General features: G+C 38.5%; 1 protein-coding gene across 3 annotated transcripts in view; it reads right to left on the bottom strand.

Moving 5' to 3' along the window:
• The window catches only part of SUCLA2 (succinate-CoA ligase ADP-forming subunit beta), a 51,511-nt gene extending 26,336 nt beyond the window's left edge, over positions 1 to 25,175 (bottom strand). The window contains exons 1-4 of one of the 3 annotated variants that reach the window (XM_032294672.1): positions 25,157 to 25,175; positions 15,710 to 15,890; positions 9,041 to 9,140; positions 8,705 to 8,867 (exon numbers count right to left, since the gene is read on the bottom strand). In XM_032294672.1, the coding sequence (XP_032150563.1) occupies positions 8,705 to 8,867; positions 9,041 to 9,140; positions 15,710 to 15,806 (360 nt within the window). In that variant the 5' untranslated portion in view covers positions 15,807 to 15,890; positions 25,157 to 25,175. Of the gene's footprint in view, positions 1 to 8,704; positions 8,868 to 9,040; positions 9,141 to 15,709; positions 15,891 to 19,612; positions 19,796 to 19,929; positions 20,100 to 25,156 lie in introns of those variants that run through there. The other 2 variants (XM_032294670.1, XM_032294671.1) reach the window with 2 other exon arrangements.
• Between the last annotated feature and the right edge of the window lie 361 nt (positions 25,176 to 25,536).

Below are 25,536 nucleotides of genomic sequence, written 5' to 3'. Positions count from 1 at the left end.
TGCAGTGAGCTGTGATTGCACCATGGCACTCCAGCGCGGGCAACAGAGCAAGACCCTGTCTCAAGAAAATAAAGTAAAATAAAATAAATAAAAGAGAAAGCTAACTAGTTTGAAAGGATATAGCTCTGGCTATTATCATGAACAATATGAGAAGATAAGGTATCAATACTAATAATTATTTACCTTTAAGTCCTTGAAAATTAAGAAAAAAATTGTAAATTATCTAATAGATCTACTAATTTATGCATGAAACTAGAAATAATGTTAACATAAAAAAAGAGGCACGGTAAAAGTGTATTACTAAAGATTATTTACTGACATAGGAAAATACTGATCTGCAGTTGGTTATATAGTATATGTTTATATGCGGTGTTATGTATGAAAAAATGATACAAAACCCTAGATTGTATCCTCAATTGTATTATTTAACATAGTGTGTTTCAACATGCTCACTATTGACAGAAACAAACAAAAAAGAGTGGGAAACAGAGACTTTTGTTATTTTAAATGCAACTATTTTCCAAAAAAAAAAATTTTTTTTTTTTACAATGAACACACTGCTCTGTTTTGGTATCGGTATCATGCTGTTTTGGTTACTGTAGCCTTGTAGTAGCATAGTTTGAAGTCAGTTAGCGTGATGCCTTCAACTTTGTTCTTTTTGCTTAGGATTGTCTTGGCTACACGGGCTCTTTTTTGGTTTCATATGAAATTTAAAGTAGTTGTTTCTATTTCTGTGAAGAAAGTCCATGGTAGCTTGATGGGGATAGCACTGAATCTATAAATTACTTTGGGCAGCATGGCCATTTTCACAATATTGATTCTTCCTATCCATGAGCATGGAATGTTTGTCCATTTGTTTGTGTCCTCTCTTATTTCCGTGAGCAGTGGTTTGTAGTTCTCCTTGAAGAGGTCCTTCACATCCCTTGTTAGTTGTATTCCTAGGTATTTTATTCCCTTTGTAGCAATCATGAATGGGAGTTTACTCATGATTTGGCTCTCTATTATTTGTGTACAGGAATGCTTGTGATTTTTGCACATTGATTTTCAGTTTCTCATTATTGTATATTATATTGGATGTGAGTTTTCTTATATGGCCTCCTGAATAGCTGAAACTACAGGCACCTGCCATCACGCCCAGCTAAGTTTTTGTATTTTTAGTAGAGAAGGGATTTCACCATGTTGGCCAGGATGGTCTCGATCTCCTGACCTTGTGATCCACCCACCTCGGCCTCCCAAACTGCTGGGAGAATAGGAGTGCTGGGATAACAGGCATGAGCCACCACGCCCGGCCCATACTTTTTAAAAATATAATACAAGGGGCTGGGCGAGGTGGCTCACATCTGTAATCCCAGCACTTTAGGAGGCTGAGGTGGGCAGATCACAAGTTCAGGAGTTTGAGACCAGCCTGGCCAACATAGTGAAACTCCGTCTCTATTAAAAATACAAAAATTAGCTGGGCGAGGTGGCGGGCGCCTGAGGCTGAGGCAGGAGAATCACTTGAACCAGGGAGGCGGAGGTTGCAGTGAGCTGAGATCACACCACTGCACTCCAGCCTGGCGACAGAGACTCCGTCTCAAAAACAAAAACAAAAAACAAACAAACAAAATATACATATAATACAAGGTTAAAGTTATCAAAACAGCATAATGCATAAAAAGAGACATATAGACCAATGGAATAGAACAGAGAATCCAGAAATAATCCCTCAGGTATATGGTTAAATGATCCTCAACAAAGGTGCCAAAGCTACATAAGAGGGTAAAAAGAACAGTCTCTTCAACAAACAGTGCTGGAAAAATTGGATATTCACATGCAAAAGAATGAAGTTAGACTCTTACCACATACTATATGCGAAAATTTACTCAAAATGGATTAAAGACCTAAATAAACTTAAGACCTGAAACTGTAAAACTCATAGAAGAAAACAGGGAGAAAAAAGTTTACAACAGTGGATTTAGCAATGATTTCTTAGGTATGATACCAAAAGCAACAGGCAAAAAAAAGCAAAAATTGACAAATGGAACTATATCAAACTGAAAAACTTCACAGCAAAAGAAATAATCAACTAAGTGAAAAGGCAATCTATAGAAGGAGAGAAAATATTTGCAAACCGTATATCTGGTAAGCAGTAGAAATCCAGAATATGTAAGAACTTCTACAGCTCAAATGGCCTGTAGGCATAGGAAAAGATACTCAGTATCACTAATCACTGGGGAAATGCAAATAAACACCACTGTGAAATATCTCACACCCTGTATGATGGCCACTATAAAAGAAATAGAAAATGAATGTTGGTAAGGATGTAGCAAAACTAGAAGCTTTGTCTGCTGTTAGTTGGAATATAAAATGGTACAGCTCAGCCAGGCACAGTGTGGCTCAGGCCTGTAACCCCAGCAGAGGTCAGGAGTTCAAGACCAACCTGGCCAACATGGTAAAACACTGTCTCTACTAAAAATACAAAAATTAGCCAGGCATGGTAGCACGTGCCTGTAGTCCCAACTGCTCGGGAGGCTGAGGTGGGAAAACTGCTTGAACCCAGGAGGTGGGAGTTTGTGGTGAGCCGAGATCATGCCACTGCACTCCAGCCTGGGCAACAGAGCAAGACTCCATCTCAAAAAAAAAAAAAAAAAAAAAAATACAAAAATTAGCAGGGAGTGGTGGCAGGTGCCTGTAATCCTAGTTACTCAGGTGGCAGAGGCAGGAGAATTGCCTGAACCTGGGAGGTGGAGGTTGCAGTGAGCCAAGACTGCACCACGGCACTCCAGCCTGGGTGACTGAGAGAGACTCTGCCTCAATAAATAAATAAATAAATGAGTTAATTAATTAATTAATTAAAATGGTACAGCAGCTATGGAAAACGCTATGGAAGTTTCTCAAAAAATTAAATAGAATTACCATAATATCCGGTAATCCCATTTCTAGGTATATATCCAAAAGATATGAAAACAGGATCTCAAAGAAATATTTGAACATCCGCGTTCAATGCACCATTACTGACAACAGTCAAGAGGTGGAATCAATCTGAAGGTCCATCAAAAGATGAATGGATAAAGAAAATGCAGTATATACACAAAATGGAATAGTACTCAGCCTTAAATAGGAAACCTTGTCATACACTATATCATGAATAAACCTTGAGGACATTATGCTAAGATAAACCGGTCTCAAAAAGACAACTAATTCAGGTGTCTAAAATACTCAAACTTTTAGAAATACAAAGTAGAATGGTGATTACCAGGGGCTAGAGGGAAGGGGAAGAGGGAAAAGCTGTTCAATGAATAGTTTTAATTTTGCAAGATGAAAAAGTTCTGGAAAAATAAAAAAAGAAAAAAAGATTTGGAGCTCTGTTCTGGAGATCTGTGGCACAAACTGTTTTACTCTCTTCTTTTTACCAACATTCTCCTTCCTTCCTCCTTCCCTCCTTCCTTCTTCCCTCCCTCCTTCCTTCCTTCTTTCTTTTCTTCTGAGTATGCACTATTATACTGCATACTCAAAATGGGTAAATTTTTTGTTGTTTTTAGACAATTAAAAAAAAAAAAAGCCTCTGAACACCAAAAGCTTGGGGAGCTTCAGGCTGGCAGTATTCCGCATATTGTCACACCTTAAGATGCAGGAGGATAAAACATTCCTCAAAACAGTGGAAACTCTGTGTTTGGGAACCCTCCCAGACCTTGTCCTATGTGTATTTTCATTTGGCTGGTTATGATTTTTATATCCTTTGGCTATAATAAAACTGTAATCATAATTTCCTGAGCTCTGTGAGTTGTTCTAGAGAATTATCAAACCTCGAATTTGTAGCTAGCTAGTCAGAAGTAGGGGGAACCTGGAGACCACCAAAACTGAGGCTGGTGTCAAAAGGGCAATCATGTCCAGGCTCTTAGTCTTTGAAGTTTGGCTAAACTCTGAGTACTTGGTATCAGAACTCTTTTCAATACAAAAAGAAAAACTGTTTTTAAATAAAAATGCATTAAGCCTTCTGAGGTTAAAGATGAGAACATCAGCAAGTCTAAGAGAAATGTTTGAAATGATGGTCTGATTTTCAGTTCCTCTATAAATTTCAAATGAAAGGGTATTCTTCAGTTCCTCTCTAGCAAGGCATTTCATAATTACAAGCTTTTACAAAGATCTAAAAAGCAGGAAAAAATTCTGATTGAAGAACCAATTCAATTTTAGTCATGCTACTGAAATAGAATATAGACAAATTAAATTAGATGTATAGATAACTATAAAATATAATTGTATTCAACAGGAGAGGTACAGACCAACAAATCTTTAAAATACTCTAATATTTTAGTTTTCTTTTCCTTTTTATTTTAGTTTTACTTTCTCTTTTTATATCAACTGGTAAAAGAAATGAAAAGCCACAGAGAAGGCAACACTAGCTGAGGAGAAAAGTTAATATTAAATTCTCATAAAGTAAAAATTAAGTCTTCAATAATTGGTTGTAAGTTAGCGGAAAAAAAAGATCATTCATAGAAGAAAGTGGGGTCTCTATTCGTCTTAATTCCACAACCAATTAGAAAGGAACCAACTTGCATGGGTAAAAAGGGGTTAAACAATGACTATAGTTCTGCATTTGGTCATCACTGTAGAATGAATAGCTATTTCACATTCAAACAATTTGGCTTCACTTTTAAATCTTAGTAATAAACTTTCAAAACAATTTCATTTCAAGCAAGTGGCTGAAATTTCAAATATATTAATAAGGCTACTTTTCACTTTATTAACCTAAATTTTTCTTCTCTGGCTGGTATTTTTAAAAATTTGCCTTAAAATAGGCTTAAATGTAAAAGGCTTAAATGACAAAGCAGCCATATGATATAATAAAGATCTATAGCCGGGCATCATGGCATGCACTTGTAATCCCAGCTACTCAGGAGGCTGAGGCAGGAGAATTGCTTGAATCCAAGAGGCAAAGGTTGCAGTGAGCCAAGATGGCGCCACTGCACTACAGCCTGGGCGACAGAGCAAGACTCCATTTCACAAAAATGAAAAATTAAAATAAAACATAAAGATCTGTATTTAAATATATATATATATAGGAAAGAAAATTAGAATTCTTACAGCACATTTTATAACTATTTCAGGCAAAGTCAAAAACTGATACAGGAAAATGTCCCACTCATTTGCAGCATACTGTGTGTTTTACCAGAAAAATAAAGTAGTAAATGTGATTTATTAAATCGACTTGACTTAACCCAAAAGTAAACAGGCACTAGGCAAATGTTAAGAAGTCTAATCTAACAAAGGTATCACACAAAGAGTGGGTACTTAAATTCATTTTCTGGCACACCAACCCCATGGAAGATATGCCACGGAATCAGGATGTGACAGAAGCAATTGTTTTTAGTTTTGTTTTAGTTTTGCTTTGCTTATTCTTTTTTTTTAAATCAACTTTTAAGTTCAGGAGTACATGTGCAGGAAGGTTTGTTACATAGGTAAACATGTGCCATGGTGGTTTGCTGCACAGATCATCCCATCATCCAGGTATTAAGCCCAACATCCATTAGCTATTCTTCCTGATGCTCTCCCTCCCCCTACCACCCCCACTCTGCCCCAGTGTGTGTTGATTCCCACCTTGTGTCCATGTGGTCTCATTATTCAGTTCCCACTTGTAAGTGAGAACACAGGGTGTTTGGTTTTCTGCTCCTGCATTAGTTTGCTGAGGATAATGGCTTCCAACTCCATCTATGTCCCTGCAAAGGACATAATCTCATTCCTTTTTTACGGCTGCATAGTATTCCGTGGTGTATATGTACCACATTTTCTATAGAAATCCAGTCTATCACTGATGGATGTTTAGGTTGATTCCATGTCTTTGCTACTGTGAGTAGTGCTGCAGTGAATATACTGATGCATTTATCTTTATAATAGAATGATGTATATTCTTTTGTGTATATATCCAGTAGTGAGACTGCTGGGTCAAATAGTATTTCTGCCTCTACGTCTCTGAGGAATTGCCACAATGGTTGAACTAATTTACATTCCCACCAACAGTGTAAAGGCATCCCTTTTTCCCCAAAACCTTGCCAGCCTCTGATGTTTTTTGACTTTTTAATAATAGTCATCTGAGTGGTGTGAGATGATATCTCACTGTGATTTTGATTTGCTTTTCTCTAATCATCAGTGATGAGCTTTTTAATCACATGTGTGTTGGCCAAAAGTATGTCCCTTTTTTTTTTTTTTTTTGAAATAGAGTCTTCTACTGTCGCCCAGACTGGAACACAGTGGCACAATCTCAGCTCACTGCAACCTCCACCTCCCAGGATCAAGTAATTCCCCTGCCTCATCCTCCTGAGTAGCTAAGATTATAAGTGCTCACCACCATGCCCAGCTAATTTTTTTTTACTTTTAGTAGAGTCCGGGTTTCACCATGTTGGCCAGGCTGGTCTCGCACTCCCTCAGGTGAGCCGTCCAGCTCAGCTTTCCAAAGTGCTGGGATTACAGGCACGAGCCACCACACCAAGCCTATGCCTTCTTTTGAGAAGTGTCTCTGTTCATGTACTTTGCCTACTTTTTAATGGGGTTGTTTGCTTTTTTCTTGTAAATTTGTTTAAGTTTCTCATAAACTTTGGATATTAGATCTTTGTCAAAAGGACAGAATGCAAAAATTTACTCCAATTATGCAGACTGCCTGTTCACTAGGATGATAGTTTCCTTTGCTATGTAGGAGCTCTTTAGCTTAATTAGATCCCATTTGTCAGTTTTTGCTTTTGTTGCAATTGCTTTTGGCATTTTCGTCATGAAATCTTTGCCCATGTTTATGTCCTGAATGGTATTACCTAGATTTCCTTCTAGAGTCTTTTATAGTTTTTGGTTTTACATTTAAGTATTTAATCCATCTTGAGTTAATTTTTGTATATGGTATAGGAAGGAGTTCAGTTTCAATTTTCTGCATGTCTAGCCTATTCTCCCAGCACCGTTTATTAATTAGGAAATCTTTTCCCCATTTTATCAAAAGGAATTTTTAATGATGAGTTAATTTCCATGCATGGGGCATTAACTCAATCAAAGGTGTTCTTTTTAGTTTAAATAGGTAACTGATTTTTGTTGTTCAACAGAGATCTGCCCAGAGGGATTCCCCAAAAAAATAGCTATACCCCAAAAAGTAGCACCAACCAACTCTACATTGGTCTAATGTGATAATATCAAAGAACATTACAATGTCTTGGGTCAAACAGTTTTACCAGTACTATAGTATTTTTAACCTCAATTATTATAGCCATGTATTACTTTTGCAATTAAAATAAAAACATAACAAAATGACAGATGCTGATATATAATGTCAATGAAAAAAATAAAATGTGAAAATAAGTGAATGTGTAAAAATATAATTATGTAAATTTGTGTAATATATGAGTTACTGCCATGGATTTTTAAAATAACTTACGAACTAAATTCTACCACATAGAATATCACTTAAGAATAAAACAGTGCTTTTTATTTTATATTCTGAGTGGATTTTTACTACCATCTAGTGTTATACCTTAAGAAATACTTCCTTATAAAAATTAAAAGTTGCAAAACACATTTTATATCACTCAAACATTAAGATTTAATTATAAGTAAAAATCACAATACAGAAAGTTGCTATTTTTTAAAAAGTTGTTCTACATAAGAAAATTATTTTCATGATTTTTAAAATTAGTGTTACTCTAAATTCTACATCAAATCCTTACTGGGGCTTTCAAATATATACCCAGTTTGCTTCAAAAAACAAGCTAGTTAACACACAGATTCAGCTTATAAAACCTAATACACTCAAAAAACAGATAATTCTAGTATAAAATGATTATCAATACTCTCTCCCAAGTACCAGGTCTATAAAGGGATTTTCTCTTCACCAGAAGCTTTATATTCAACATTTTAGGTTCCATAAAGAGAGGAGAGCTATGCTAATGTAATACTCCTTAAGACCACGTTGTCTGCAACTTAATGTCAACCCTCGATTTACTAAATATTGAATCATTTAGTGAAACAAACCCCAAACTATTAAAACACAAAACAAAACAAAACAAAACAAAAAAACCTAAGAGGTTGACAAAACAGAAGATGAAGCATGGATACACATTTTTCTAGTGGGTTTGGTGACTTTCTCTTTGGTTAGAATATTTTACTATGGGCTGGGCATGGTGGCTCACGAGGTCAGCAGTTCAAGACCAGCCTGGCCAACATGGTGAAACCCTGTCTCTACTAAAAATATAAAATTAGCCAGGCATGGTGGTGCACACCTGTACTCCCTGCTATTGGAGAGGCTGAGGCAGGAGAATCGCTTGAACCTGGGAGGGGGAGGTTGCAGTAAGCCAAGACTGTCACTGCACTCCAGCCTGGGCAACAGAGCAAGACTCTGCCTCAAAAAAAAAAAAAAAAAAAAAAAAGAATATTTTACTATGCTAGATATTATTTTCTCAATCCGGAGATGATCCAGTGATGACTTAAGCTGCTTTTAGTGAATTAACAATTTGGGCATCCCAGAAAATGTATTATAACAGAATTTTTCCTATAATTTTAAAATCATATTATACATCAAATTTTATGGCATTAACGAAGCTGTTTTTTTAAATTACATAAATATTGTGCTTGTGACATACAGATTATAGTTTGTACTTTTAAAATTTTCCCCACATAAATAGAAACAGTAATCAACTTGTGAAACTGAATGTCATAAATGCATCCTGTATGTATCACGTCTACAATTACTCACTTGAAATGACCTTTCCATTGTTATTGCAAAGTAGTACTCCCTCCTGGGATATTTTCGCTCACAGACCAATACTTGATTGCATATTCTGCCCTTTTCTCCCGTTTGCTTGGTAAACAACTTTTTCCCAATCATTTGTGAAGAAACAGCTTTTGCTTCTTCTGGACTAAAATAAGAAAAAGAACTCAAATTCTTCTTTCCTCCAGGTGAGAAAAAGCAAATCCACATAATAGCCAAAATTTTATCTAATATTGAAATTTCAGTATTTTCATTAATTCAATAAGCAATCTTTAATCAATCTTTAACAAGAATGATTTTTCTTAAAAAAAAATGACTTACGAGAAAACTATCTTCACTCCTCCTTTGAGGCCACTTTCAAATGTTCCTTTTCCTCTACCACCAGCTAAAACCTGTGCCTTTATCACAACATCTTTTGAACCTAGAAGAAAAACACTTCTATTAATTATGAAGCATGGAGCAGCATGCAAGACACAGTATTTTGTTATTGAACATACAGAGAGGTATTATTAAATCGTCTAATTTATTTACAATGTCAAAAAATGAGGCATCTATTCATGTAGATTTACTAGATTAGAACACTAAAATAATCAGTCTAAAAGATCCACAGTTTAAAAAATAGTCACTTACATTAAAGAATTTCTTAAAGTAAACTGAAAATAATTTAACCATTCCTTGACACTTTAAATATCTAGTACTTTGGAAAGTATTAAAAGTACAAAATTGAAACTCCTATCTTCCTAACACTTCCCTCCCTCTCTATTTCACATGTAAACTTGCTGTCCTGAGAACATTTGAGTTATACATGCTATGGCAGGAATATGCCATGACTTGGGGGATACTACCATTACCAGTATTGAGATTTACACTGTCCCACTAAGAGAAAGTTCTATCAACATAAAATAATTGAGCAGTACTGCATGAGAAGTACTATCAGGAGTTATTAAGGTGTCTGTATCAAAAGATTTCAGAATGCTATGCTTGAAAAGCTTATGCACATTTTTAAATAAACGGACTGAATTTTTCTTCTTTAACAGGTAAACTAATTACTATCTATCCCTTTTCCTCTCCTTTCTAATTTGCTGTGGAAAATCAGCAAACTAGCTGTTTAGCCTAGAACCACTCATCATTCATGATCAAGAGTAAATGGGCTGGGCGTGGTGGCTCAAATCCTGTAATCCCAGCACTCTGAGAGGCCAAAGCAGGCAGATCACATCAGGCCAGGAGTTTGAGACCAGCCTGGTCAACATGGCGAAATCTCATCTCTATTAAAAATACAAAAATTAGCCAGGCATGGTGGTACACATCTATAATCCCAGCTACTTGAGACGCTGAGGCAGGAGAATCACTTAAACCCAGGAGGCAGAGGTTGCAAAGGTCCAAGATCACACCATTGCACTCTAGCCTGGAGGACAGGGCAAGACTCTGTCTCAAAAAAGTAAATGCTCTGGGTGATGGATATCCGGAATGTCCTGACTTGATCATTACACACTCTCTACATATAACAAAATATAACATGTACCCCAAAAATATTACGTATCAGTTAAAAAATAAGAGTAATACCTCTTAGAAAGGCATTCTCTGTCTACCAGACGGGCAGAATTTCAGAGCCTCCTCATTTTGCCTCTCATAGCATTTTGTCCAACTATGCATTATGGCAAAATAATTAACCTTTGAGATCAGGGATAAAGGTCTCATTTTATTCATTATATCCCAAGCACAAAGCAGTATCTGGGATATAACAACTACTCCATAAACATGATTTAAACAGACTGAAGAAGCATCCTCTACAACTGGGATGTCACTCCCTGATGCACTTGCCAAGCAGAATGAGGGGGGCTCCCACCTAATCAGATGAACCAGCCAAATCAATGTGATAGGAAATGGAGTTTGAAACCAAACAAAAACTAAAGGGTACACATTAACAATTATTTTAAAAGAACATTTAGAAAATTAGTGATCTAATCATACACTGGGGCCTGTCGGGGGTTGGGGGGTAGGGGAAGGATAGCGGGGGAGGGGGGATAGGAGAGGGATAGCATTAGAAGAAATACCTAATGTAGATGATGGGAATGGATGCAGCAAACCACCATGGCACATGTATACCTATGTAACAAACCTGCACATTCTGCACATGTACCCCAGAACTTAAAGTATAACAATAAAAAAAAAAAGAATGATGTAAGCCTTCATCAGAAATGCTTGCTTTTTAAACCAAATGATGACCCTATGCATAGTCAGCTAAGAGAGTGTTTTAAAAAACTTATCTTTCTCAAACCCCACTTCCATTCAATCAGGAAATCATACTGGTTCTATCTTCAAATTCATCCAGAATCTTCAACATTCCTCATCACCTGCAGTTTAGACTCTGGTCCCAACCACCACTATCTCTTACCTATATAACCTTAGTCCCCCATAGAATATTCTCAGGGCAGCAGCCAAAGCAGGCACACCATTCCTCTGCTTAAAACCTTGCACTCAGTGCCAATTCCATTCAGAGTAAATGCCAAAAGTCCTTACAATGGCCTAGAAGACCCTATAATACCCTCCACACCTTTACCCTTTTTATCTCCTAGGCCCTCCTTGTTGCTCACTCCATTCCAACTGCACTAGTCCCCTCACTATTCCTGGGCATGTTCCTGCCTTCAGGACTTGGCTCATAGGAGACCTATGCTAATTCGATCTAAATAATTATAAGCTTGCTTGGCTCAGAAGTACACCGAACTAAACTATATTATTGGTGCAGTTAATCAGAAATAAAGCGGCAACAGGAGGCCTAATGTAAGACCATCCCAGAGCACAGTAACACCAGGGAACACCTCGGGGTAGTTACTGAGCAGGCAAGACACTGCTCTGGTCCCACGAATGCCTTCTCAACAGGGGGACTGCAGAAGAGCCTCGTAAAGGTTTATGTAAAGATCTCTGAGAAGGGAGGGACGTCTGCTCACATTGCAGATGGGAGCTGGCAAGGAGGAGAAAAGCCTTAGAAAAGCCTTGCAGGGCCGAACACCTCAGGCTCTGCCTAGGTTCTTGGAATATGGAGTGATTTTAATTGCTCTATGTCCTCAATGCTTAGAAGATAAAGGCCCCTTGATGCATTGGGTGTGGTCAGACAGAGTGGCCCCTAATTCCATATACTTCTGATGCAGCCATACCCTGATAACTATCAGTGATAAACTCAGAGTACTAGTTTAGCATGTCTTAGAAGGATCTCAAGTGCGGTTAAATGCTCAGAGTACTAGTTTATCATGTCTTAGAAGGATCTCAAGCGCTCTCCACCCAGCTCTTACCTACTCCTTTACTCTCTCTTTCCACATCCATAATATCAATGAGATTGTGCACATAATACAAGTGTTTGGAGCCCAGAGCTCGGGGCCAACTTGCCTTGGTCCCCTGGACCCATGCTGTAAATTCTACTCTTGTGTCTCTGTCTTTATTTCCTTTTCTCAATCCCTCGTCACTGCCGGGACTAAGGGCACCCACGTATGGGGTTGGGCTGGTTCCCAACGGTGCTACCTTTAGTCACTCACAAACATTTTAAGCCTTCCTTGTATATAGGCATATAACTAATAAATATTTAAAAGAAGAAAAAAAGAAGGTAAAGTCCTATTATATGCCATTAAAAATTGCCCTCCAGGCTAACATTCATTAATTAGCACCCTTTACATATCTCTATTCAACCAGATAGGGATTCTGATTTAAATATACTAGAAGCCAAACTATCTTTCTACAGTCAATAGGGAAATCACTAAAATTCTGCTAAATCTGTGCCTGGGTCCAGTGGCTCACGCCTGTAGTCCCAGCACTTTCAAAAGCCAAGGGCAGGTGAATCGCTTGAGCCCAGGAGTTTGAGACCAGCCTGGGCAACATGGCGAAAATCCATGTCAACAAAAAATACATCGTGGAGCACACCTATAGTCCCAGCTACTCAGCAGGCTGAGAAGGAAGAAGTCACTTGAGCCCAGGAGGCTGAAGCTGCAATGAGCCATGATTGCACCACTGCACTACAGCCTGGGTGACAGAATAAGACATTGTCTCAAAAACAAAACAACAACAAAAGTTCTACCAAATCCTTACTAAAATCATATTTCCTTGAACTATAAACTGTTTAAAAAAAGATAATTTGCTCTCAGAACTGACCCCAAATTTTATCTACTACGTTTATCTGGGCTAACAACCAGCCCTTTGATAATCCATTCCAGAAACTTCATGATCTTTCAAGCTCACCAACCTTCATTTTGGGGACTCATGTCGCCTTTTAAAATATTAGATTTCTTTCTGGCCATTCCTCCATTCCTAACCTCAATCATTCACAAAAGGTAAAACTTGCCTCCAGGACAATACCTCTCAACTGTTTTCATATCATCATCGTCACACATGCAGAGAAAATGATGGACATGGTATGAAATACCAGGTAAAGAGGCTAGGGCTATTCAGTGGGAGTCACCAGCTATAGGTCTCAGTGGTCCCAAACCCCATGCTAACTCAACTTCTGCCGCCACAGGACTGGGGAGAAACAATAGTTTGGCACACCTATAAGGCATGTATGCCCTATTATACTTGTTAAGCAAACCGGTGGGTTAAGAGGTTTTAAAAAATGAGAATTAGCATTTTGTGAATTTTGCAGAAACTCAAAAAGCAAAAACCATCCTGAAGTAATGAAAAATCAGCATTGGGAATTGCTAGCTAGATGAGCAACAAAACCAGGCATATTTCTAAGGCCCCTCATTTTTGACTGTGTGCAGCTAGATACCATAATCATTATCTTTTGATATCAATGACTCACTAAAAACACAAAATTGTCCTCCATGTCTTCACAGTAGTTTCTAAATTTATCTTTTAAGAAGTAGTATTTCTGCTCCTCTAGATTTAAATTTCCTTAATTATTAGTCTCATTCCCATACTATAATCATCATTTGCGTTATTCTTTGACAAAAACACACTTTCTAAATGAACAAGGTTATCTGTTCAAGGGGCTCAAAATCAGAGCTGCCTACCTGCTTCTTACTACTTGTGAGTTCTGGTCCCAGAGAACTTGCCAGAAATACTCATAGTTACAGATTATCCTGCACATATTATTTCTTTCTTCTGTACCTAAGAATCATTAAAAGTTTTTATGAAGTATAAAGAAATCAAAACAGACTGGCATCTGAATAAATCCTATTCATTTCATGAAAACGTTTCTATGCAAATTGTTCTTCTGACAAAACAACAGAATTTGACTAAATGAGAAAATACATAGAAAACTAGTTAAAGAAACCAATTATAATCATCAAAAAATAGCCAGGCACAATGGCATGTGCCTACAGTGACAGCTACTCGGAGGCCTAGGTGGGAGGATCACTTGAGCCCAGGAGTTTGAGACCAGCCTGGGGCTAACAGTGACCCTTTCTCTAAAGAAAAAAAAATTTTTTTTTGAATTTTTAAACCTGAAAATAAGGGAAAAACAGTTTTTACAGACTTAATTATATATAAATCAGGTCCCTATTAACATTAACTGTGCAGAAGTTCCACCTACAGGTCACCATTAATTAGCAAAAATTTCACCACAATTAGTATGAACTTATACAAAGCTTTTGCTTAATAAAAAGTTTGCTTGTAATCTGATTTAAAATAATTTTTTTCTGATTAACAACAACAACAAAACTATAAATGAAAAATCATGCTTCCAAGTCAAGGAAATCATGGCCATCTTATTCAAAAACACAGCTTATATGACAGTTTTCTGAACTTGTATATATCCTTAACTGTGAAAGAAAAATCCATTCTAGAAAAAAATAAGTACTACCCAAGATGAATACTTTTAAAATTTCAAACATTTTTAAAATGTTCCTTATCTTTCTTAAAAAATATAAAAGCAAAGTATTCACCAAATCATATTTAAAACGATATTAATCAAACGGACATAGAAGGGAGATTATGCTAAAATACGTAAAATTGGTGGGATTTAAAATACTGCTAAAAAGAAAATACAGTGTATAGCTAGCACATCATCTCATTATTATGTTTATTTTCTGAAGTCAAAAATTATTTTTTGATTAAGAGATTAATTCAAATTAACAAAAGCTAGTAAGGCTTCTATTATCAACAAAGGAATCTGCTAATAAACATGGAAAACTGGGCCAGGCGCAGTGGCTCATGCATGTAATCACAGCACTTGAGGAGGCCAAGGCGGGCAGATCAAGAGGTGAGGAGTTCGACACCAGCCTGGCCAACATAGTGAAACCCCGTCCCTAGTAAATATACAAAAATTAGCTGGGCATGGTGGCATATGCCTGTGATCCTAGCTACTCAGACGGCTGAAGCAGGAGAACTGCTTGAACCCAGAGGCAGAGGCTGCAGTGCGCCGAGATCGCACCACTGCACTCCAGCCTTGGTGACAGAGGGAGATTCCATCTCAAAATAAATAAATAAATAAATAAATAAATACAAACATGGGCAACTATTAAATTCATTTAATATTAATTAAATGTTTACTGATTACCTAAGCATCAGGCATTCTTCTAAGATTTTGGGATATATCAGTGAACAAATAAGCAAAAGAAACTTTGCTCTCATGGAGTTTACATTCTAGCACTCTACTTTTTGTTCCCCTTTGGTTCCATAAAGCTCTCCTTATACGCCCATAAACAGCTAAGATTTTTCTTCGTCATTTCCCTGAAGAATCATCACAGCTGTCATCCTTTAAGCACCAGCATAGTTACAGTAGTAGCAGAATTCCATTCCCCACAATTACATTCCAACTAAAAATAGGACTTCAGCTTCCTAATGACAATGTAAGTGACTCCTAAGTCACCAGCACTACGGGAGCTCATAGTCATCTTAATAATAACTTTAGAATTTCAATAATCATAAAGTTCTACCTTATATTTTAAGCAAAGAAAATGTATTCTTTTAAAAAAAACTTAAAAGGTGTTATCAAACCAAAAATAAACTTCAAATCTCAGAGTTCTCATGTCAAGGTGGCAAAAGATTTTCTTAATTTAGTACCTAATTTTTTGGCAATTGCGTAAGCTTCATCTGGTGACTTTGCCACATATCCTTTGGGAACGGAGACACCAGCTTCTTGCAATAATTCCATACTCATGTATTCATGTAGTGAGAGATTCCTTTGCTGTTGCTGCTGTACTTGGAGTCCATGGTTATTAAACAATCCAGAACTTCCCAGAACCTAGAAAGATTGGGGACATATGTATATGTGACAGTGATTTGACAGTCAGTCTTGTTAACTACTTGGTTCTTTATAACAAAACTGTTATGCTGAATTATCAAAGTACAATATTCAGAGTAACTAAATTACAGCATAAAACTAAAAGCTAGCCTATCAGCTAAATGTCACTGTTACCACTGTAGTTTTAACTATTTCCTCATCATCTCTATTCCTCATTTTATATTTCAGCTTCACTACCCTATCTCCAATGATCTACAGGGCAGTTCTACCTCAATGCCAAATTCAGCAGATCTAAAACCAATCTCATCTGTTCCACCAAACCGTAATTCCTTCCCAATTTTCTTCTACCATTCCTCCAGCACCTAACAAGTCACCTGGCACTAGATATGTAATAATATAATGATTTAGTACCATTACTCTTTCATACACTTGATACTCAAAACCATGGCTTCACCTGTAGTGGATGTTGCAGTACGCTGCCCAGATCCTCCCCTACCCCAATGCCCACACTTCAGGACTAAGGCATTCACAGCCCTAGGGGCTGCTGCTGGGGATGCTGGCTGCTGACAGGTCTCAGCCAAGAGCTCTCATCCGAGCCTACTTGCCCAAATTCACACCTCCTTCCCGCTGGCAGCCTGTACCCAATGAGTGGTCAATGGAATCACACATGTAAGTGTTATCCATAAATTTCCATAATCTCAACACAGAATGCAGTACATTGAAACATGGTTCATATGAATCACACAATGCCATAAGAATTAAATTTAAAGAAGTCACATAAACAATCTATTAAAGTAGGTTCATGAGCTTCTGCCTCAAAATTACCTGGGTTGCTTGTAAACTGCAGATTCCTGAGACTCATTCTCAACTGCGAAATTAGAATCTCTGGACTGGGCCCAAGGAAATCTGCATTCATAACAAGCCACTCAGTTGATTCTTAAAAACCCTATAGTTTGAGAACTACTAGTCTTACAAATCAATCATATATAATAGCAACTTATTTCTGATTCATTTGGCAAGCTAAAATCCTGGTAACGTTTGACCTAAGTAGCTCAATTCCTCGATTTACTGTCACTTCAATATTAAAAGCCACCAACCAAGCTGGGCACAGCGGCTTACACCTATAGTCACAGCTACTCCGGAGACTGAGGCAGGAGGATCACTTCAGCTCAAGAGTTTCAGACTGCAGTGAGCCATGGTTTCACTACTGTCCTCCAGCTTGGGCATCAGAACAAGGCCCTGTCTCACAAAAAAAAAAAAAGGGAAAGACAGATGGACGGACAGAAGAAAGAGAGAGAGAGAAAGAGAGAGAGAAGGGAAAAAAGAAAAGAAAAAAGCCAGGAACCTCTCAAACTGTTTAGTATACCTCCACCTTCTGACTCAGAAATCCCATTCCTGGTTATATATCAACAGAAAAGAGTCCTTACGTCTACCAAAAGACACATATAAAAATGTCCAGAGCAGGGGAACCCAAAGCTTTGGCCACATGACCCTGAAAAAAAAAATGTCCAGAGCAGGCTTATTTATAACAGACAGAAAACAGAAATTAGCCGATTGCTCATCAATGGGAAAATGGATAAACTGTGGTATATGTATACAATAGGATACCACAGAGCAATAAAAAGAAAAAAAAAAGTACGACGGCTCACACATCAATGGATTAATCTTACAAACATAATGTAGAGGGAAAAAAGTCAGAAACAAGAATATACACTTCCATGATTTCTTTTTATAAAGTTCAAAACCAGTCAAAATTAGCCTATGGTGACCGAAGTCAGAATTAGTTGCTACCTTCTGTTAGGGAGTATTGATAAGAGAGAAGACATGAGAGCCTTCTGAGGGCTGAAAACAATGTATATCTTGATGTGGATGATGACTACACAGGCGAATACATACATGAAAATTAATCTAGCTATCCACTTAAACTATACAACTTACTGTACATAAATTATACCTCAAAATAATAAAAATAAGTGGGTAAAGGAGTATCTAGCATAACTCTGGCAAAAACAGTCATACACTCAAATTTTTTTTGAGGACTACATACTAGACAGTGGGCTAGGGACACTAAAAGAATAAAAACACCTGGGTCCCAGCCACAGAGTTCACAGACACGTAAGTAAACAACTGCAATACATATAAGAGCACAAGGCTTTTGGCATATAAGTCACTAGGTGGTACCTAATTGGCTAGTTGGATCAGAGAAAATATCATATGGTCTGATCCCAGTTTTTAAAAAATTTTTTTTTAAAAATTAAATGTCTATAAAGGACACTTTGGGGACAACTAGAGAAATCTGAATCTAAAACTATATATATTCATGTTATAGCAATGTTGAATTCCTAAGTGTGATCATTATATTGTGGGACAATTATATATCTGGGACAATGTCCTTATTCTCAAAGACATAGGCTGAAATATCTATTTTCAACAAAGATACACTAGGCCAAAGATGCCAAGAAATTGGCGGAGGGTCAGAGATATTTTTAAAATGTTGAAGACAAATCGCTAAACTAAATGTGTGACCTTGAACAAGTTTCCTAAGACTCTGTACTTCTGTGTCCTCATCTACAAAAGCAAAGGGTTAGACTAAGGTCCTTGCAAACTCTAAAGCTGCATTTCTTAATACCAGGATAGAAGAGAGCCAACTGTTATAAAGAAAATAATATTAGACATTTCCATATGGAAAAATGAAGGTTTTTAAATGAACTACCAAAAAGATAACGATTTTGATTAGTATGAAAACGCATCTGTCACCAAATTCCCCATTTTCTAAAAACTAAATAGCACTCTTGTAAGAGTCATTAAGAAGGAAGTTCAAGGTCAAAAAGTCACTTGTTGTATTGGGAAGCAAACTCACAGAACTCACTACCCCTAGGCTGAAAGTATGAACAACTTTAAAAATGGAAAAAAGAAAAAAAAAAAACAAAAAACAGGGGCCCAACTTTAAAAATGAAAACAAACAAACAAAAAAAGTAGGGGTGGGAGGGTCCTATATCAATTCATAATATGATGTGTCTGAAGAGTTACCACAGGAAAAAAACGTAAAACTCTGGAATTGACTAACGAGACCAATGATGCCCTTTCACAGTTATTTGTTGTCAAAGCTGGAAGGAAGATGTTTATGTTTTTGAAGCTGTAGTGCAGACTCAAGCACACAGGCTTTAGAACCAGACAGCTCTGGTATTAAATCTCAGCTTTGATCTTACTTCCTGTACCATCTACTTAAGAGAAATTACTTGTTCTCTTAACCATAATACCTTCATCAATGATGCAGGTATTGAATGACTCCCTCACAGTTGCTGAAAAGCCTGAAAGACTACAGGTAAAGTGCTTAGCACATTATCTGGCACATGTCAAATATTCAAAACAAAGCCAGTAGCTACTATGCTATATATAGCCTACCCAGAAATTAGGCTATACCAAAAGATTATTTCTTACATCTTCAACTGGTTAGGTAGAAAACATAATCTCATTACTGTTAATAACAAACAGAACAGTATACAACTACTTGAAGGAGAGGGGAAACTTTCCTGCCTTGCCCCAAAAAAGGCAATTCAAGACTGTTGCTCCTCTGACATCAGTCCCACCTATGACAGCTCCCAAGAAACACAAAAGTGCATTTGAAGGGCATCCCCCCCTGCCCAAAGAGGGGCCGCGCAAGTCTCAGCCCACCGTGCCAGACGCCGGAATGGCAGCAGAAACTGTCAAGACTCCCTCACCTCCACTCAGAGCCCACCTGCTCCCCGCTGACCCCTCAGAAACCGCAGAAGCAGCCACGGCGGGGCCGCCTGGGCTCCTCCCAGACTACGGGCTGGAGCAAGCGGCGCAAACGTGGGCCTGCTCGTAGTCCTGGCAAGCAGCACTCCCGAGCAGGTCGCCCGAGGGCCCCGCAGGGCATCCAGAAAATGTCACTGCTGCCTAAGTGACCCCGAGCCAGGCCACGGTACCCCTCACATCTCGCCCGCAAAAGCCAGGTCTCCTACCTCGCCCTTTCTCCTGCAGACCCTCGAGGTGTGAGCGGGCTGGAAAGCATTACCTGAGCAGCGGCCCGCAGGGCGGACCGAGGCCGGTGGTTCCGAAGGGTGGTGGCAGCCAACAACCGGCCGTAGAATACGGAGGCCGCCATTTCTGAGTCGGGCCCCGTCCCTTCAGCGCCGCGCGCAGGCGCACAAGCGCAAGGCTGCCCAAGGCGCAGCCTCTCTGCAGCGCTCACCAACGCCCCTCCTCGCCCCGCCGTCCCACCTGTTGGGGGGCGGGGCCTCGGGTTAACTCGGCAGCTGCCAGACCAGCTTCCTGGAGAGCTTGAAGCAAACTTTGATCTTTGGAACTGGGCACCGCAGCCCCAATATCTGACCTGCGGCCAGAAAGCAACCTAAACATTTCCTAGTAATTTGCAATGGAAAGTTGACCAGCGCCGCCACTTGTGTGATCTTAAATTCTCTGAGCCTCAGTTACTTCATGTGTAAAATAGGTTTCAAGAAATGATTACCCAAAGTATGTTTTGTGCTAAACAGTGTTAAGCCCTTGAGCTACAGCAATGACTAAAACCACTTGTGATGCTCAAAGAGAATATGGTCGACCACTAGTTACCAAAGCTGGCGGCAGGCTGGAAACACCAGGGAAGCTATTGATTGATTGATTGATTGACTGACAGGGTCTTGCTCTGTCACCCAGGCTGGAGTGCAGTGACGTGATCACGGCTCACTGCAGCCTCAACCTCCCATGCTCAAGGGATCCTTCCACCTCAGCCTCTTGAGTAGTTTGGGACCACAGGTGTGTTCCACCAGGCTTGGCTGATTTTTTTTGTTTTTTTTTTTTTAGGGACAGAAAATCTCTCTATGTTGCCCAATCTGGTCTCCAACTCCTGGGTTCAAGCGATCCTCCTGCTTCAGCCTCTCAAGTGCTGGGATGACAGGTGTGGGCGACCACACCCAGTCACGGAGATGGTTTTTGAAAAGATTAGTCAATTTAACAAACTTCCAGCAAGACTGCAAAGAAAAAAAAAGAGAAGACATAATTACCAATGTGAGGAACGTAGCAGGGAATATAATTACAGACCCTTCAGACATCAAAAAGGAATGTCATAACACCACACAACATAAATTTGGCAACTTTGACAAAATGTACTAATTCCTCAGAAGGCACAAATTACCACAAATAACCTAATATGAAAAGGATAATTTAAATAGCCCTCTAACTAGAGAAAACTGTAATCGTAATTTTTAAACTAAAAAGAAAAAATACCTAATTCCAGCATTTTGGGAGGCTGAGGCAGGCGGATCACAATGTCAAGAGATCAAGACCATCGTGGCCAAAATGGTGAAACCCCGTCTTTACTACAAATACAAAATTAGCTGGGCGTGGTGGCGCGCACCTGTAATCTCAGCTACTAGGGAGGCTGAGGCAGGAGAATCGCTTGAACCTAGGAGACAAAGGCTGTAGTGAGCTAAGATTGTGAGATTGTGCCACTGCACTCCACCCTGGGCAACAGAGTGAGACTCTGTCTCAAAAAAAAAAAAAAAAAAGAGATCTCCAAGCCCCAAAAGCTTTCAATGATAAATTCTATCAAATGTTTACACAAGAATTAACACCAATTCCATACAATCACTTCCAGAAAATCAGAAGAGGAAGGAACATTTCTCAATGTATTATATGAAGTTAGTATTACCCTGATACCAAAACCAGAAAAAGACTGTACAAAAAGAGAAAAATATTAACATTTCTCATGAATATTGATGAAAAAAATCCATAGCAAAATACTAGCAAATATAATTCAGAAATATATAAAAAGAATTGTACAATATGACCATGTGAGATTTATTCCAGAGATTAAGTCTGTTTTAATATTTGAAAATATGTGAAGGCCAAGCATGGTGGCTCACGCCTGTAATTCCAGAGCTTTGGGAGGCTGAGCCGGGTGGCTCACGAGGTCAGCAGATCAAGACCATCCTGACCAACATGGTGAAACACCATCTCTACTAAAAATACAAAAAAACTTTAGCCAGGTGTGGTGGCATGCACCTGTAGTCCCAGTTACTTGGGAGGCTGAGGCGGGAGAATTGCTCAAACCCAGAAGGCGGAGGTTGCAGTGAGCCAAGGTCAGGCCACTGCACTCCAGCCCAGTGACAGAGTGAGACTCTGTCTCAAAAAAAAAAAAAAAAAAAAAAAGAAAGAAAGAAAGAAAATATGTGTAATGCACTATATTAACAGGATAAGGAAGGAAAAAAATCACATGATAATTTCATCAAAACAAAAAAAGGGCTGGACACAATGGTTCATGCCTGTAATCCCAACACTTTGGGAGGCTGAGGTGGGGAGATTGATTGCTTGGGCCCGGGAGTTTGAGACCTAACTGGCTGGACAACATAGCAAGGCCTCATTTCTACAAATAATTTAAAAAATTAGCCAGACACGGTGGTGCACACCTGTGGTCCCAGCTACTCCAGAGACTGAGGTGGAGGGGATCACTTAAGCCCAAGAGGTCAAGGCAGCAGTGAGCCATGATCATGCCACTGCACTCCAGCCCCGGTGATGGAAGAAGACCCCATTTCAAAAAAAAAAGCATATTCCAACATTTATTCATAATTAAAATCTCTCAGATAATAGGAATAGAGGGGAACTTCCTCATCTCCATAAACAGCATTACAAGAAAACCTACGGCTAATATTATACTTAATGGTGAGAGACTAGAGACTAATTGTTCTTTTTATAAGATTGGGAGCAAGGCAAGGGTGTTCACTCTCACCACTTTTATTCAATATAGTGTTGGAAGTTTTAGTCAGTGCAGTAGACAAGAAAAGCAATTACAGGCATAAGGAGTGAAAAGAAAGAAATAAAACTTTCACTATGTACAGATGGCATGATTGTAGCTATAATTTGGATATTTGACTACCCAAACCTCATAGTGAAATTTTATTCTCCAATATTAGAGGTGGGGCCCACTGGAAGGTGTTTGGATCACGGAGGCTGATCCCTCATGAAGGGCTTGGTGCTGTCTTCTCCGTAATGAGGTTCTCACTAGATTAGCTCCTGTGAGAGTTCTCCCAAGACCTCATTGTTAAGAACAGCCTAGCACCTTCCCTCTTTCTCTCTCACTTCTGCTCTCTTGCAGTGTGATCTCTGCACATGCCAGCTCCCATTCACCCTCTGCCATTTATGGAAGCTTCCTGAGCCCTCACCAGAAGCAGATGCTGGTTCTATGCTTCCTGTTTAGCCTCCAGAACTACGAGCCAAATAAACCATTTTTCTTTCTAAATTACCAAGCCTCAGGTATTCCTTAACAGCAACACAAACAGAATAAGATGGTTGTCTATGTATAACATCCCCAGCATTTTATGAAACAAACAAAAAACTCTTTGAATCAATAAGTGAATTCAGCAAGATCTCAGGAAACAAGAAAAATATACAAAATCAATTGTATTTCTAGGTACTAGCAATGAACACATAGCCCCAAATCAAAAATACCACCTATAATTCCTTTTAAAAATGAAATACATATAAATCTAATAAAACATGAACAGGACTTATCTGATGAAAACTACGTAATGCTGATGACATAGATCAAAGAAGATAAATAAGTGGAGGGATGTACTATGTTAATGTACTGGAAGTCCCAACACAGTAAAGATGTCAATTGTTCCCCAAATTGATATACAGGTTTAATGTATTTCTATAAAAATCCAAGCAAAACTGTTTATACATACAGATGTAGTATTATAAACTTTACGTGAAAAGACAGAGAAAAACTAGAATAGCTAAAACAATTTTGAAAAGAATAAAGTGGGAAGAAACAGTCTGAGTTCAACATTTACTGTAATAGCTACAATAATCCAGACTGTGTGGTATTGCTGAAGAGAGGGACACATAGATTGATGGAACTTAATAAGAAACCTAAAAATAGACTCACACAAATATGCCCAACTGATTTAAGACAAAGATGCAAAAGTGATTCAATGGAGGAAATATGGCCTTTTAAACAAATGGCATTGGAGGAATTGAACATCCACAGGCAAATAAGCAAACAAAAACAGCCCAGACCAAAATCTCACATATTATACAAAAATTAACTCAAAATTACCTTAAATGTAAAACATAAAACTATAAAACATTTAGGAGAAAATTTCAGGATCTAAAACTAGGTAAAAAATTCTTAGACCTAACACCAAAAGCATGATCCATAAAACAAAAAATGATACATTGTGTCTCATCAAAATAAAAGCTTTGGCTTTGCAAAAGGCCATGTTAAGGTAAAGTCAGCCAGATGCGGTGGCTCATGCCTGGAATCCCAACATTTTGGGAGGCCCAGGTGGATCACCTGAGGTCAAGAGTTCAAGACCAGTCTGGCCAACATGGCAAAACCGTCGTCTCTAATTAAAAAATATAAAAATTAGCCAGGCATGTTGGCACATGCCTGTAGTCCCAGCTACTCGGGAGGCTGAGGCAGGAGAATTGCTTGAACCCAGGAGGCGCGGATTGTAGTGACCCTAGATCACGCCACTACACTACCACCTGGGCGACAGTGCGAGACTCTGTCTCAAAAAAAAAAAAAAAAAAAAAGCAAATAATTCAATTATAAAACAGGCAAAAATATGAACAGATAGTTTCCCCAGGAGGACATATACACATAAATAGCAAATAAGCAAATGAAAAGATGTTCAACATCTTTAGCCATTAGGGAGAAATAAAAATTAAGCAACAATGTGATATTACTACACACCTGTCACATTAGCTAAAATAAAAAATAGTGGAATAAAAATGCTGACAAGGGCACGGATCATTCATACATTGCTGGTGGGAATGTCAAATGGGAAACAGTTTGGTTGTTTCTTTAAAAAACTAAACGTGCAACTACCATACAACCCAGGAAATGCATTCCTGGTTTTATCCTAGTGAAAGGAAGACTTGTGTTTACACCAAAACCTGTACACTAATGTTTATAGCAGCATTATTCATAATAGCCAAAAATTAGAAACAATTCTGATGTCCTTTAATGAATGAATAGCTAAACAAATTGTGATAAATTCATACCATACAATACTAAGAAATAAAAAGGAACAAACGATTGATACATTCAGAATTATACTGAGTTTAAAAAGCCAATCCCAACCAGGCATGGTGGCTTATGCCTGTAATCCCAGCACTTTGGGACACCGAGTCGGGCAGATCATTTTAGGTGAGGAAGGAGTTCAAGACCCACCTGGCCAACATGGTGAAAACCCATCTTCACAAAAATACAAAAATTAGCCAGGCATGGTGGCACATACCTGTAGTCCCAGCTACTAGGGAGGCTGAGGTAGGAGAATTCCTTGAACCTGGGAGACAAAGTTTGCAGTGAGCCAAGATCATGCCACTGCATTCCAGCCTGGGCGACAGTGAAACTCCGTCAAAAAAAAAAAAAAAAAGGCAATCCCAAAAGGTTACATGTTATATAATTCCATTTATATAACATTCTGGAAATGACAAAATGGAGAACAAATTAGTAGTTCCCAGAGTGAGGGAGTGCTGTGGGAGAGGAGTGAGTATAGACATAGAACCCGCAACATGAAGGATGCTTATTAGTGATGGAAATGTTTTGTGTCTAGACTGTATCAGTATCCTAGTTATGATGTTACTGTTGTTGGAAACTAAGTAAAGCGTTCATGGG

Source organism: Sapajus apella, unplaced genomic scaffold (genome assembly GCF_009761245.1).
Source record: "Sapajus apella isolate SASKATOON/1434 unplaced genomic scaffold, GSC_monkey_1.0 scaffold32, whole genome shotgun sequence".
NCBI classification, from domain to species: Eukaryota; Metazoa; Chordata; class Mammalia; order Primates; family Cebidae; genus Sapajus; species Sapajus apella.
The sequence above is the reverse complement of the archived record's forward strand: the minus strand, read 5'-3'. Positions and strand labels throughout refer to the sequence as shown.